General features: G+C 34.7%; 2 protein-coding genes across 3 annotated transcripts; one reads left to right on the top strand and one right to left on the bottom strand.

Annotated features, from left to right (window-relative positions):
• Positions 1-843: 843 nt before the first annotated feature.
• LOC116118356 (DNA ligase 1-like) lies at positions 844-10051 on the top strand. 2 transcript variants are annotated; one of them, XR_004126139.1, is made up of 19 exons: positions 844-1763; positions 2100-2219; positions 2414-2515; positions 2588-2704; positions 2953-3183; positions 3269-3363; positions 4386-4473; positions 4567-4698; positions 5655-5767; positions 6596-6697; positions 6774-6835; positions 6951-7022; positions 7139-7212; positions 7321-7377; positions 7937-8014; positions 8659-8736; positions 8901-9256; positions 9348-9460; positions 9602-10051. XR_004126139.1 is itself a non-coding variant. In XM_031404343.1 (17 exons), exons 1-17 carry the CDS (start codon positions 945-947, stop codon positions 8967-8969), a joined length of 2409 nt encoding a protein of 802 aa, XP_031260203.1. In that variant the 5' UTR covers positions 844-944; the 3' UTR covers positions 8970-9339. The 2 variants fall into 2 exon arrangements, 1 of the variants encoding a protein (XP_031260203.1); XM_031404343.1 differs by lacking the exons at positions 9348-9460; positions 9602-10051 and having other exon boundaries at positions 8901-9339.
• A 676-nt stretch (positions 10052-10727) lies between these two features.
• On the bottom strand, positions 10728-12401 carry LOC116118311 (protein enabled homolog). Its single transcript, XM_031404299.1, has 2 exons — positions 12252-12401; positions 10728-12147 (listed from the first exon to the last, which is right to left on the bottom strand). Exons 1-2 carry the CDS (start codon positions 12303-12305, stop codon positions 11356-11358), a joined length of 846 nt encoding a protein of 281 aa, XP_031260159.1. The 5' UTR covers positions 12306-12401; the 3' UTR covers positions 10728-11355.
• Between the last annotated feature and the right edge of the window lie 2837 nt (positions 12402-15238).

The raw sequence follows: 15238 nt of genomic DNA, 5'->3' as shown, positions 1-15238 counted from the left end.
TAAATTGAAATGAACAATACACATACTTAAAATCTATAAAACTAAAAACTAAGCTAATTATGACACCTTGAGTAGTGAAAATTTAACAATTTAAGTCTTCAAAATTTATAAGAGAGAATAACATGAGAAAGAGAAAGAGAGAGTAAAGAATTTGCGGATAAAATCATAAAAAAACAGGTAAAGCTGTGTAGAAAAACACTGGAGAGAGTTTTAAACTTTTAATATAATGTGAGTTTGTAATATATATATATTATTAATAACAAGTTTTTTTGTAGACCTAGATATACGGTATGTATAATAATTCTTATTTTTTTAAAATTTGAAGGTGCGTCTGGATATATATATTAATTAACAATTTTTTATGGCTTGTATATTAATAATTTTTTTTTTCAAATCTGAGGGTAGGGCCTACCGTCAAAGGGGCTGAATCTGCCCCTAGCACAGAGTCTTCCTAAACTCTGATTGACCTTTGCTATCGTGAGCTTACGTCAGTCCTGATTTTTTAGGCATAACAAAATAGATATTAATTTATTTCAAAATTAATCTTAAGTAACCGCAAAAATAAATAATGAGATATCATTTATAAATTTACTGAATTAGAAATTGAGTGCTAAACTTCCTTTCCCTTTATAAAAATTAACAAAAGATGAATACTGTCGTAGTCTCTTACACTCTTTGTAAAACATCATTTTATAATTTATTTAAAAAATGAAATTTTAAATATCCAAGAGCGATAAAATAAATAAATAATAAGATTTAATTACAAAATAATGTTTAATTGGGGCTTATTACATAAAAATTAGTTATTAGGCCTCGAATAATTCCACATAAATTCTCTATGTAGAAGTGGACTTCTCTAACGAAACTCCCGCCACTTTTCTTCACTTCTATCTTCCGCACCACGTTACTCTTCCCTTCTTCTTCCTTTCCTTCTTGATTGTTGAATGTTAACTCTTCGTTCATGCCATCCTCTGCTTTACAAATCTTTATCTCGCAATCTCCTGAAACCGACCGCACTATTTCATCTCTCTTTCTCTAGTAAACCCTTCTCTCACAAACCAAAACCCCTCTCTATCTCCTTAAACCCTCAGCCCAAGATGTCTACTCCTCCCTCCGCTTTCGATTTTCTCATGTCCAAATCTCGCACCGCCGCCGCCAAAAAGAACCCTCAATCCACTTCTTCTCCTAATAAGCGTAAAACCACAAATGTCCAAAACCCTAAACCACCAAATTCATCAGCTGATGAAATTCAAGAAAACGCCGAAAAACCCAGTTTAGATCTCAAGGAACCCATCTCGAATCAACATGAACCGCAAGATTCAGTTGACGCCAAACAGGCCCAACAACCGGTTGATAATTGCGAAAGACCCAAAAAGAAACCCAAAGTATTGAGTGCTAATGAGAGAGTTGCGGAATTGAAGAGTAAAATGGTGTTGTTGAAGGAGAAACCAGGTGATTTTGATCCTAAAATGGTGGCGTGTTGGGAGAAAGGAGAGAGGGTGCCGTTTATTTTCTTGAGTTTGGCATTTGAGATGATTTCGAACGAAACGGGGCGGATTTTGATTACTAATATTGTGTGTAATATGTTGAGGACTGTCATGGATACGACACCTGAGGACTTGGTGGCAGTTGTGTATTTGGCGGCCAATAAGATTGCACCAGCTCATGAGGGACTGGAGCTAGGAATTGGGGATGCTTCTATTATAAAGGCGCTTGCGGAAGCATATGGGAGGACTGATGCCCAGGTTAAGAAGCAGTATAAGGTACTGAATTTCTTTGTTTAGTTTGGTAGCATTGCATATGGAGTTGTGTTGTTTCTATGATTAATATTTGTTGTTGATTTTCGTGATGTGATGTTATTTGTAAATCTTGAGGGGTTATTTGAGCAAGACACATGATTGCTGTGCTTTTGAAATTGAGTTCATTAAATGGGTTCGGAAGGTGTCTGAGTTATAAAAGAATGAATTGATGTTGTAGGATTCTATGTTTCTTATTGATATATGTGGCTGAAGACAAATAAGAGCTCCAGTCATATTATATTTCCTTTATTTCTTATATTGTTTTTATTCACATTTTGTTTCATGTTTTTTAATTGGTAGGAAATGGGAGATTTGGGCCTTGTTGCCAAAGCAAGTCGCTCATCTCAATCAATGATATTCAAGCGGCCAGATGCATTATCTATTTGTAAAGTTTTTGATGCTTTTCGGCTCATTGCTAAGGTGTGCTGTCTTTTTTCTTCTTAAATGCAAAAGCATTGTTTGGTTTTTGGATGTGTCATGTGAGTGAAATGCCTTATTTTGTTTGGACATGTGTGTTTACTTGATTATCATTGTTGTCAAATGCTGAAATTATTTATTGGAAATTATTTTAATCTTGTTCTTGACATGCCCCTATTATTGCTTAATCTTATAAGGAAGCTGGAAAAGATAGTCAAGAGAAGAAAAAAAACAGAATCAAGGCCCTCCTTGTTGCTGCCACTGATTGTGAACCTCAATATTTGATTCGTCTACTTCAGGTGGTTGTTGGACAAATACTTGATATTGGCTTGTTGGCTGCTATATCTATATGAGTTGTGTTCATTTTGCAGTCAAAGTTGCGAATTGGACTAGCAGAGCAAACTCTCTTAGCTGCATTGGGACAAGCAGCTGTTTATAATGAACAACATTCTAAACCACCTCCACATGTTCAATCTCCTTTAGAGGAGGTAAGTTGATGCTTTCTTGACCGCTTTAAAATGATGTCAATGTAACTAGCAATTGACAGTGGAAGGCTCTTTTATTTCTTTCATTATTTTCTTGCCATCACATTACCCAAGGTCAAATATCCTTAAATCTGAAGTATAAATTGATAGTAATTTTATTTTCACAAAAGAAAGTGCACTTTCTGTGAAATTGAATTCTCATTTTTGAGTTTTCTCTTCCAATCAACAGTCTATTTGTTTTGTCTGAACAGGCTGTGAAGATTGTTAAACAAGCGTTCTCTGTACTACCTGTTTATGATAAAATAGTCTCTGCTCTTCTTAGTGGTGGCGTGTGGGATCTACCGAATACATGCAGTTTTACGCTGGGTGTCCCGGTTGGACCTATGTTAGCAAAACCAACCAAAGGGGTGTCTGAGATCATAAATAAGTTCCAGGATATGGAATTCACATCTGAATACAAGTATGATGGAGAACGTGCCCAGGTATAATACCTAGTTATGCTACTTCAGGTTTCAATTTTTGCTGGTTGCAATGGATATTATGTGATAATTTATTCATTTAATGCAGATACATTACATGGAGAACGGTTCTGTTGAGATATACAGTCGAAATTCTGAACGTAATACTGGAAAGTTTCCTGATGTTGCTCTTGCAATTTCAAGGTAGTACAACAGTTCTGATCATAGATGTGATTTTGTGTATGATTCATTGGCCATATATTTGGAGATCATCTGAGCATGTTTGGGAGGAGGAAGAAGGGTTGAGTGAGAGAAAAGGAAAGAGGGAGGAGAGGAGAGGAAGCAGAATCAATCCCTTCAGACATGAACCGAATGGAGAAGGGAAAGATAACTAAAGTAAAAAAAAAGAAACAATAAAATACAAAATTCTAACTCTTACCTTTTTTCTTTTTTTCCTTTCCATCAAATACAAGGAGGAATAGAGAGACTCCCCTTATTTTTTAGTTTCTCCCTTATACCAATCCTTTCCTCCATTATTTTGTCCCTTTTATAAACCAGAGCATTGAGGAAGCTTATCTATTCAGAATTCCAGACTAGGTTAAGCATATGCATAGAGAAGAAAGTTTACCTTGAAACTGAATTAAATGCCCTAAATCAAGCTATATCCCAGCACTTCGGCTTCTTTTCTTCCTTATGTTCATTAGAGGGCTTGATTTAGCTTGGCAGGGCTTCATTTAAGAAGTTCAGCATGGTCGCTGGGATTATCTGAAGTCATGATAAGCAGTTGCATATTTATATTTCTAATTCTAGATCTTGCTGTTTTTGTTTTAGTGTTGTCTGAGAAGCTTCTGTGTAATTTTCTGTTGCAATGCTTTATATTTTGTATAACTGTACCAGATGACCTTCTGATATTTCATGTCATTAAACTTCACCTGAATGGTGGAATGTGCATATACTTTTCCTGTGCTACATTTTGTTCCTCTAGCTTCCGAATTTAATTGCTGTTTGGAGTGAGTAGCATAACTTCAGGCTTGGTACTTTTGGTTTATGTTTTGAATTCCAACTATCATCTTAAAGAGACAAACTTTATATAAATGTTGATGTGAACATTCAGAACCTTTAAAGAGATTTATTCTTTAAAGTTGGTTGCTGGTAACAAAGTGATTCCTGCTTCCCTAGTAATTATGCCAACTTAGTTGGTGCTTAAATTTAGTGCTTGTTTGCAGATTAAAGAAATCCTCTGTAAAATCATTTGTTCTGGACTGTGAACTTGTTGCTTATGACCGGGAGAAACAGAAGATTTTGCCCTTTCAGGTAATGCATTTCAACTCATGCTCTACGTAATAACAAATAGGTGCAATTTTAGGAATGTATGATAGTCACTAGTGAACATTCATTTGATGGCAGATCCTTAGTACTCGAGCTCGTAAAAATGTGTCTGTGAGTGACATCAAGGTTGATGTCTGCATATATGCTTTTGACATGTTGTATGTCAATGGCCAACCACTTCTTCAGGAGCAACTGAAAGTTCGTAGAGAGGTATGCTTTTTGTTGTGACCCAGTTGTTGTAGGACCTTTACATTATCTTCATACCTTTTAGTATCAGTGCCATTGTTTATTGCTATGGTATTATGTATTACATGTTTTTATCTTTAGGGTTATACCTGATAAATGACAGACGTAGTTAATTTTTCTTTTCCTTAATGCAAAATGACAATGGTATTGCTGTCACTTGAATTGAATCTTGTACGGATATTATATTTGCTCCGAATAATAGTATTAGGCTTACAAGTTTGAGTTGAGATACCATGGCTTCGAGCCTGTTCAGAATTTATTTTTTCTAATAGGATGAAATAGTAATATTTGTAAAGGGCTAGGCCAGTGGATTCATTATATTTCTCATGACATGTTGGCATTCAGGATACTGAGTGATGTGTGAAAATTTTATGCATTAGCTCACTAGTTATTTGGAATTTCTTGTCTTCATTTGTTTGTTTAAATTAATTGACTATGGTCCTCCTTATCTATTATGTTCAGCTTAAGAAATCAGCGTCTCTTCTTTTTCTCCTCTCTCCCTCTCTCTGTGGTGATCAATTTTGTGAACCTTCTGAACAGTCAATTTTTCGCACCTTTTGTAATATGAAAAAGGTACACCTGTCCTAGAAAGAATCTAGTATTCATGCACAGAGATGGAAAAATATGGAAACGTTTTGAAGAATCTTGAAGAACAATGGCTTAGCGGCATAATTATGATATTGGTTTGAATAGAAAGGGTGACGGTCATTGTTATTGGTGGTTTGGTTTATTCAATATGTGACGTTTAAGTTTCCATGTGTACTTTTACAACGCATGGGTTTGGAATTGTTATTAGATCTTTGGATAACTTGTTGTACTGATAATATCTCCACTACTCCTTTGAGCTCTATACAACATTTAGAAGTCAGTAACCATCAATGTGTTCATATCTGTGGGCCTCTGACCTTTGCTTTTTGCAGAGACTTTATGACTCATTTCAGGAAGAACCTGGATTTTTCCAGTTTGCAACAGCTTTAACATCGAGTGATCTTGATGAAATACAAAAGTTTCTTGATGCTGCTGTAGATGCAAGGTATTTGTTTAATGCTTTACTGTTATTCAGTGGAAAAAATAGACTTGAACCTCATATGCTTTAAAATAAACCTATCTGCATTGTTTAGATGGTTTAACAGTGCAGTTAGATGATCTTATATAGTGATTGTGGTCGAAATCCTTCTTCTATTATGTAAAAAAAGATACCAGAGCACGTCAATTATTGTTTGATGTTCTCATTTTGTTTGTTTAAGTTGAGTTGTAAATTTAATGGTGTTTGGACTCTTTCTTGGAGTTGAAGACAAATGACAAAGTATGACATCAAAAGCTTGGTTAATCTCAAAGTCTTTGAAGGTTTTTTAATGATCAGCATTATTTCTCTTCTCTAATCCATCTTTGACTAAAACATGAATTTATAAGTTTGTTCAATCTCAAAAACTTGTTACCTAGGTTCAGTGCATATTCAGTGGACTTAGTCACCATCATCACCAATCACATCCACATCCACATCCACTTCATTTTTTTTCTCTTCAATTCCTTGGTCTTCCTCTACTACGGGCATTCTAGCCTCAGAGGCTGGTAAGCTGGGTGAGGAAGAAGTTTGTTCTGCTGGGATATACGTTCCTTTGTACCTATATCTGGAATCTGTCTCAGATCTGATTTTGGTTGTGAAAGGAAGTGGAACTCAATTGGTTTGATTATGGGCAACATGGAACACTAACTTTTCCAATTTTAATGTGATTTGGATGTTGTGCTATGTGTAAGATGGTTTGAAAATTACTTTGACTTTCTGTATGAGTGAGATCACCATGTACTTTAATTATTATTGATATTGTTTTCTGTGTTCATAACTCATCTTCATTTCTAGTTCTGAGGGTTTAATCATCAAAACACTGAATCGAGATGCCACATACGAGCCTTCAAGGCGGTCTCATAACTGGCTGAAACTGAAGAAAGATTATATTGACAGGTAAGGTGTAAGGACTATTAGCTTAAATAGAAATTTGAGTTCATGAATTTCATTTATCTTTGTCACTGCTCTGCAGTATTGGAGACTCGCTCGATTTAGTACCTATTGCTGCATTTCATGGGCGTGGGAAACGTACAGGTAATGGTTATAGCTAACTGGAGTTTCACAGTCAATTGATTGTTTCAGTTCTTTGTACCCTAGTTTCAACTTCAAGCTTGATTAATGTTGATGATGCCCTTTTGTTTCTCCTTAGGTGTTTATGGTGCTTTTCTATTAGCATGTTATGACAGCAACAACGAAGAATTCCAAAGCATTTGTAAAATAGGTGAGCATAAATTTTATTTATACCATTGTTTGATAGCCACTGGATCTCTTTCCAATTAATGTCTGTTATGGCTGATTTGTTCTCCTAATCTCCAATTCTTTGGCGTTTCTGAACAGGCACTGGATTTTCTGAAGCAGTGCTTGAAGAACGTTCCTCTAGTCTCCGCTCTAAAGTAATTCCGAAACCAAAGGTTTGTGTCCCTTGCTCTTTCCTATAGTAAAACAACTGAGGAAATTGTTTATTCATCATGTTTTCTTTATGACAGACTTACTAATTCTTGCATCTGTGTCACTTCCAGCCATACTACCGATATGCAGATACCATCAATCCAGATGTATGGTTTGAGCCCACCGAGGTAAATTTATCATCTAATCCCGTAGTTGAACTCCTTTATTTGTGATTTTCAGCTATTTTTGTGGTTTTGCTTTCCCCATTTATTTCTTGTAACTTGTGAATTTTACTTGGAATTTGTGCATCTTTTTTCTATTTTTGGTATTGTTGATAGAGTTCAGTCTGTCTTTAAATTTTATATCTCCTCCAATCCCAACCTTTTGGTGGGTGGGCACCATCCCAAACATGTCTCCTTGCAATATATTTACCACTCAATTGCAACTTGCAATTCCTAGGATAGTCTATGAAGTCTTTGCTATCCAGTTTCATTTGAATCCCTGTAAAGGTAATTGGCTATGTTGTAGTTTCTAATCTTATGACCTTGAATTTCACCTGATTGTGGAAAATTCATAGTTTATTTAATTTACACTTTTTGGTACCAGAAAAAAAAAAATTGAACAATTCTCTTATTTACAGCTAAATGATTGTGGTATCCTTGATGGAATGAAGCCCTGTTAGTTTACTTCATTTCAGCAGTTGATTTTTTTACAGTTTTCTTGACCCAAGGAAAGAAATTGTTGCAGGTCTGGGAGGTGAAAGCTGCAGATTTGACTATTAGCCCTGTTCACCATGCAGCAATTGGTGTTTTGGATCCTGATAAGGTTGAATTTTGTAGAAACTTGAATCCTTACAGATTTTTCTCTCCTTTTTGTCTAAAGTTTTGTTTTATTTTATTTTATTTTCAATTTGTTGGTTTTCTTTTAGCATAAATGGGTTTAAAACCAGGCAAGAATGGCTCCTATAACTAATGATCAGTCATTTCATGAGGCAACACATTTCTGGCAATCAGAGATCAATTGTTATATCTTTCTCTGTTTACACTCTTGACTATCAGTCACTACTTAAACACCTGCCCCATGATAAGTCTACTCAGCAGCATATTTAAATGTTTGCAACTACAATAAAAGTCAATGTTACTTTCAATATAGAAAATCGTATCATCAATTTTGTTGCATGCTGCTAAGGATTCCGTATATAAGCTCTTTGGCATTCACATTGCCAGTCTTTCAAGTTTCATATGTTCATGTTTTTTGCATTTTGATTGATGGAATGCCAAGCAGGGTTTCTACATTTGTAAGTTTATGCTTGCTGTATGCACTGAAGTGTGTGAGTTTCATGTTATATTGTGAAGGTCGATTAAAGACTTGCCTCCAGCCCAAAATTGTGTATACACGCACACAACTCTAAATAAAATTTGAATTTTGCCTGTTCATTGTTTTCTTATTTTTAATTTGTTTTTGGGTAGGGCATTTCACTTCGATTTCCTCGTCTAATTCGTGTTCGGGAAGATAAGAATCCAGAGCAAGCCTCGTCATCTGAGCAGGTGAAGAAGAATGCTAGTTGCTTGATAATTTATTCACATGGTCTAAAAGAACAGATATAGGGGAAAAACAAAGAACGATGGAAGATTTAAATAAGTAGCTTTGTTCAAATTGTTTGAAGTATAAATATATATATTTGCTTTATGCCTTTCTCATTTATTTCCAGGTTGCGGACATGTATAACGCTCAAAAACACAATCAACCAAATAATCAAGATGACAATGAAGATGATTGAGGAGCTGGCTCAAAGTCCTCTTGGACATATCTTCTTGTAAAGTTAGCTCTGTCTTGAGAAAAAAAATTCCATGGAGATATTGCAATGATAGCTGTTTTTGAGCTTTAAATGCAAGAATGATTACCTACTCACTAGGAGACTTGCTTGCGCAATATGAATTGGAGTCGCCATGCTCTTTGCTCTAAACTTAGTATGATTTGGATATTGTAGCCATCAAAAAATTTTCAGAATCTGAAGAGGAAAATGTGTCAGCTGCAAAATCAGCATAGTATTTGATTTGTTGGAATGTATACTGTTGCTTTTCTCAAAGCCATTTGTATATAACATTGCTTTTAACAAAACACAAGACGCTTATGCATTGCTTTTTCTATGCTCCAGTGATTTTGTGGTTTTTAACTTGGGCAGCAACTGTATTAACCGAGAAGATATGAATTTTCCTCATAGCACAGATAAGAAAGCATGGTTTGAACTGGAAAGCCAGTCAGAATCAGGTATATGTTTTCTTTCTTTATTTGAATGACTGTTGATCCAAGTTCTCCACTCTCTAGAAATTTGTGATTTTTGTGATAGTAGCGTTTCTTTATGTTTAATATGAATATTCATAATGCTTTACATTGGTCATCCTTATCCAGGTCCATCCAGCCTTGGGATTGTAGTCTTCTGGTTTGGGTCGAGTTGGGTATTCAGATTCCATTTGAAAGTAATAGAGATTTAACTGGGCAGGCCTAGAAATGGAATGGTTATTTCAGCTCATTATTAATATTGGCTGGTTGAGGATTTGGGATGAATAATTGGTCAAGGTTAAGTATTCGATAAAGCTAGAACTATGAGAGGGAAGTGAATGTGACCAGATGCTATGAGGAGGATGAGGAGGAGTAGTAGTAGTAGTAGTAGAAGTAGGTCAAGAAGTCTAATAAAATGTCTTTTTGGTCAAAAATTAACATATTAATTTCTATGCCTCTGTGCCGTGTGGACCAGGGCCATTCCTTACAGATTTTCCCAGTTTTCAACCTAACTTTGCAACCGGCTCTTGAGGTCTAAAGTCTTCTTTTTTTCTATTTGCCTTTTCATAAGTTTACACTTGCCTCAATTTTCTCTCTTTCTTTCATTTTTTTAAAAATGTTATTTGAAATCACTTAATGTTTGAAGACTTTGAGTCAGTTCTGTGATATAACATGTCTGGCCTCTATTTTCCATATGCATTTGAATGCTGTCTCTGTCTCTAAATTTACTGGGTTTTTTGAAAGCTCAGTCTGTGTTCATACCTTTTTCTTCAGTTAATTGATTGGTTAATGAGTAATATATGTAGAATTGTAGAAATTTATCTCCTGTAATCTGTGTAGTTAAATCTGAAAGTGATCATTAGAGGAATTATAAGGTCTTTTAGTGAATACTAAATAGAATTAGCGATAGAAGTTTCCTTCCATGAGACAACAGGCAAAAAACTGAGGCGGTAAATGTGTCAAATCGAAACATGTTATGATATGCATGTTAACATCACATATTGATAGTGAGTGATAACTAAAAAAGTTTGAAAGATGCAAGTAAGAAGTGGAGTGGAAGATGGATGATTTGGTCCAATTAAATTAAGGTTGCTATGCATGGTTAAAAACAAAACCAATTACCATTCTTGGAAGGTTTAACATTGTCAAAGGAAGAATTGGTTTTTTAATGTGATAGGTTAAAATATATAATCAGTTAGTGGGTGAAAGAAATAATTAAAGCATAAAGGCATAAACAAAGTGAAGTGAAATAGAGAGTGACTTAAGTAAGTAGTATTAGCATTGAAATAAATTAATCATAAACTTTCCCTCAAAAAAGGATTAATATAATCATACAATCACACCATTAGTAGATCCTGATTCTGATTTGTGGGACCATTTAACCCGACAAGCAAGGTTCTTAGACCTTCTGGTTGTTGGCCTTACTCAACAACTCCACACCCACACCCAATACCCAAACCCACATCCAAACCCACACCCACACCCAAACCCATTAACCTTCTTCATAACACAAAAAAAAATCTCACTTTCACCAACACAAGCCACTTGCTAAACTAGTGCCTTTTAAGTTACATTTCACAACCCATGCCCACTGTCAATTTTGGGCAAAAATCAAGTTCAAGCCAACCCTAAAATGTGCAAAAGAAACACTAATTTTAGTCTTTACTCTTCTTCTTTCTCCACTGAGTTAAACTTGGGTTGGGATATCTTCCTTTTTTTTAACAACAAACTTCTGTACAAAAGCTAGATCAGAGATCAGTCACATACCCACCTTACAATTCCAACTCTACTAACCTATAATCATATTAAAATGGGTAAATTATAACAAAAATCAAACTATTTAGGCTAATTTGTAGTAGTAGTAGTGACAGAGGGAGAGTGAGTCAAGGGAGTAGAACCCTTTGATACTTGGTCTCTATGGGAGAATCAGACCCATCATAAAGAACTCTTTTTCTGTTGACTTTAGCACAGTTGTTTAGAATGCTACTGCAAGCATTGACGCTGATCAGGGAGTCTTGGTGAAGGAGTTGTGGCAAGGGAGGTGGTGGTGGTGGTGGTGAAGGTATGGTTACTGGTGGGATCTCAAAGGACTCAAGTGGAGGTGGTGGGTGTCTCCATTGAGGCAGTGGTCCAGCTAAAAGAAGAGTCTGTAAAAGTGGACCTGCTTTCATAACTGCCTGTAAAAGCTTTCCCTTTTCAGGTAATGGCTTCTCAGGCACTAGCTCAACTGTTGGTTCTTGAGGCGCTTGTGGTTGTACTGATACTGATGGTTGTAATTGTGTTTGTGGTGGTGGAGGCATTGGGTCAATGACTGGAGATGAAACGATACTTTCTTCACAATCTGATGAAGAGAATCCATTGTTGGAGTCAATTCCCCTTCTGGGATCATCTTCAATGCTTGAAATTCCAGAGAGAGGAGCTGCTGTTGTTTGCTGCTGCTGAAATTGTTGTTGTTGTTGAAGCTGATGTTGTTGTTGTTGGAACAAAAGCTTCTCATAAAGAAGTCTTTGGCATTTCTCTTGAGCGGCATCTCTTTCTCTGATGACTTTGCTTAGCAGATCTTTGAGTTGAAGCAATTGATCATCTCTCTTTTTAAGCTCTTCTTGAACCACCATCTTCGTTTGTTCCAGCTCAATAGTCGTGCACAAAAGTGAATGCCTTAGATCTTCCATACTCTATAACACCAAAACAACAACAAAGTTAGAACCAAAAATGCAAATTTCTGATAACTAATTAAGCAGAAAAGAAAAGAAAGAAGAATGTGAAGATAGTTATTAACCTTTCCTTGGCAGTAGTAAGCAAAAGTAAGAAGAGGGTTGCGTTGATTGTCCATGGCAGTGAAGAAAGAGAAGTGTTGAGGGAGAGATATAGAGAGAGAGAGAGAGAGAAAAGAGAGCTGTGGCGAATGGGAGGTTTCAGTGGTTCGTGTTTAGTTCTTATTATAAGTAGAAGAAGAGGGCTCCTACTTTTTTTTTTTTTTTTTTTTTTTCTTTTTTTTCTTTTTTTCTTTTTCTCACAAGGAGGTGAGGTGAGGGTAGACAAAAGCAGAAAAGGCCAAAGCCAAACAAGGCCTTATTGTGAGTCAGTCTTTTCGTAGCGAGTCCAAGTCACTATGCACCAAAACAGAATTCTTCTGGTGAAATTAAAAAATATCACTTTCAGCGCCAAAAGCGGGGTAGAAAACCATTCTCTGTCTTACCTTTTGCCTCTCTTCTTTAACCTCATTAGAGCTACAAGGGGCAGATTGTCTTTGTATGTGACAATATTCTCTGTTGGGAATGTTTTCGGGAGAAAAAATAAATTATTAAGCATACATTAGGTTAGATTGAGATTTTACTAATTATCTTTTATTATTTAATTTAATTGAGTATTTAAGAATTGAGACTATGAAAAGTGAGAAATCTATATTTAAAATATTAATTAAATGATAAAATCAAAATATAGATAATTATGTGAAATTATAATTAACTATATAAGCTGTTTTAACGTGTTTTAGACACATATACTTCATTTAAAATATATATATATAATATTTTTTTTGGTTTTTGGCAATACATAAATATAATTAAAATAATATCGTTATCCAAATCTAAGTAATGAAATTGGTTAAATAGGTATCCCCAAGGTGAAAACATGAGAATTTTGTGGCACGTGGGCTGCCTCACTTATTCAAACTATACTCTCCCTGTTCACTTGACCGGATGGTACTGCTGTCCAATGTCCATAAGATTTTTCTGAGAAAACTAGGTACAAAATTTCGAATTAATTTTTCATTAAATAATTTATCTATTTTTAACTGGCATACAAATACAATTTACGTGTATTTATAATTAATTACTTTAGTAATTAATTATACCTTAAGCTCAACGTCAACGGTTGAGTTGTGTTGTGTCTGAACGGTTTGTGAGCAGCCAAGAATGTTGAAAATGTCAAAGTTATAAAATAAAAAAACACAGCCTTGTTATTAATATGTGGTAATATAAAAATTGGAGACTAATTTAAAGGTAATATTAGGTATGATTCTTTAACTTTTACTTGGAAATTGGAGAGAATTTCTTGTTTTATCTGTTTAAAAATATAGCCCTCCATTGAATAATCGGTTAGCTTAGCCGTGGTCTCTTTTGGTTGGAATTTTATTATGAATACATAGATATGCCAAATTTTTAAATCAATAAGTCTTTTCTTGGTGTTTAATTTATCAGACACGCAGTAGTCAAGTTAAGAAAGTTTTTTTGTTATATTTAAAGAAGCATCTTATTGGTCATAATATTGAAATTAGTTAGTATAAAGTTAAAATAAATAAATAAATTCTAACCTGTCTACTTTTATGTTTATAAAACCTAGCTGGAAGTAGGAAATTTCCAAGTAACATTCCTTACATTTTTTTTTTTTTGGTAACCAAGGATGTTCAGGTCAGTTTGTGTGCACCTCAACTAATCTCCTGGGACCTTAAAGTTAACAACCGGATAATTCTTCAATGACCACCACTATTAGCAACCGGGGCGAATTAAACTCAAGATCTCTTAAATAATACATCCGAGAGTCTTAGTTAACTGTTTGGTCACCCAAGGGTTGGTTTATTCCTTCCATTTGTTATTAAAGCAAGAAGCCGACACAAATCAAAACCTAATTTCAGTGATTATAATTAATTAAAAGGATTTCTAATATCAGAAAAGAAATTATAATTGTGTTTTGACAAAGAAACATAGAAAAAATAGAGATATTTTAACATCATATGGCACTCATTTTTGACTTGTAGAATGTTTGCATGTGCCAATGCCATTACCATAGAACATAAATTCAGAAAATCTACACTAAAGTTAATACCAAAACCTTGATTTTTTTTGTGTCATGTTCATACATATTTATATTATAAGGTCAATGATTATGGGGGTTTTTTAATTGGTCATGAAAAGGGAGCTGGTAACCAAACTTTCCCGAAGAAAGCTGACGGACCACCCCCTTCCCCCCCACCCCTCTTTTTTTTTTCTTCAATAATTAAAAAAGTCCACAATTGAAGAAAGAACTAGGGCTTCTATTTGACTAATGTTAGACTTCTCACACACTACCCATGGGAATTTTTTTTTTATCCAATTCAATATAGTATTTCCAATAGGTCAAAACATGTTTAAGATATGATTATCCAATCAGAATACGTATCAAAATGTAATACGGAAGTATTATTATAAAATCAAAAACACATATTCAACGCGATTTATAATTAAAATATATAAATTAGAATATAAAATAAGGTAGAATTTCATAGAAAAAAAGGGACAAGAATGTTTATCATACCATTCATGTTGATTGGTAATGGTATCACTATATTGCAATATCGGTATTGATAAATTGTAGTTTTAATTTAGTTTGTAACTTTAGAAAAAGAGGTGGGAAAATCAAAATTAAAAAGGGGCGCCATATATGCCTTTATGTCAAATCGAAGAGCCAAATGTGAAGTAGTGTTTGGCATTTTGTTTTCAACTTTTCCACGTTAACCTGCATATCTAGCATCAATGAAAACCCAAGGTTAATTAATTAATTATTAACAACCTTAAAAAATTAAAACCGTTAGTAATAGTATTTGTCAATAATTAAAGAGTAAATAACTTTTTCCCACCCAAGGTTTGCCTTAATTATCATTCTCACCCAAAAAGTTTTAAAATACTACTTTCTCACCCAAAGTTAATACTTCGACCAATCATCGGCCGATTCTAGTATCTTTTCGACCTCACGCCACCATCATTCTCTTCCTTGATCATCACTCAT

The sequence above is a fragment of the Pistacia vera genome, unplaced genomic scaffold (genome assembly GCF_008641045.1).
Source record: "Pistacia vera cultivar Batoury unplaced genomic scaffold, PisVer_v2 Contig840, whole genome shotgun sequence".
NCBI classification, from domain to species: Eukaryota; Viridiplantae; Streptophyta; class Magnoliopsida; order Sapindales; family Anacardiaceae; genus Pistacia; species Pistacia vera.
Note: the sequence above shows the minus strand (reverse complement) of the source record. Positions and strands in the feature narration are given on the sequence as shown.

Excerpts from the sequence above, each read along its gene's own strand:
- LOC116118311 (XM_031404299.1), bottom strand. The coding sequence starts at position 12,305 with ATGGACAATCAACGCAACCCTCTTCTTACTTTTGCTTACTACTGCCAA. Across the intron at positions 12,148-12,251 it reads CTTACTACTGCCAAGGAAAG|AGTATGGAAGATCTAAGGCA; the intron begins GTTAATAACTAT and ends TTGGTGTTATAG.
- LOC116118356 (XM_031404343.1), top strand. The coding sequence starts at position 945 with ATGTTAACTCTTCGTTCATGCCATCCTCTGCTTTACAAATCTTTATCT. Across the intron at positions 1,764-2,099 it reads AGGTTAAGAAGCAGTATAAG|GAAATGGGAGATTTGGGCCT; the intron begins GTACTGAATTTC and ends TTTAATTGGTAG. Across the intron at positions 3,184-3,268 it reads ATGATGGAGAACGTGCCCAG|ATACATTACATGGAGAACGG; the intron begins GTATAATACCTA and ends CATTTAATGCAG.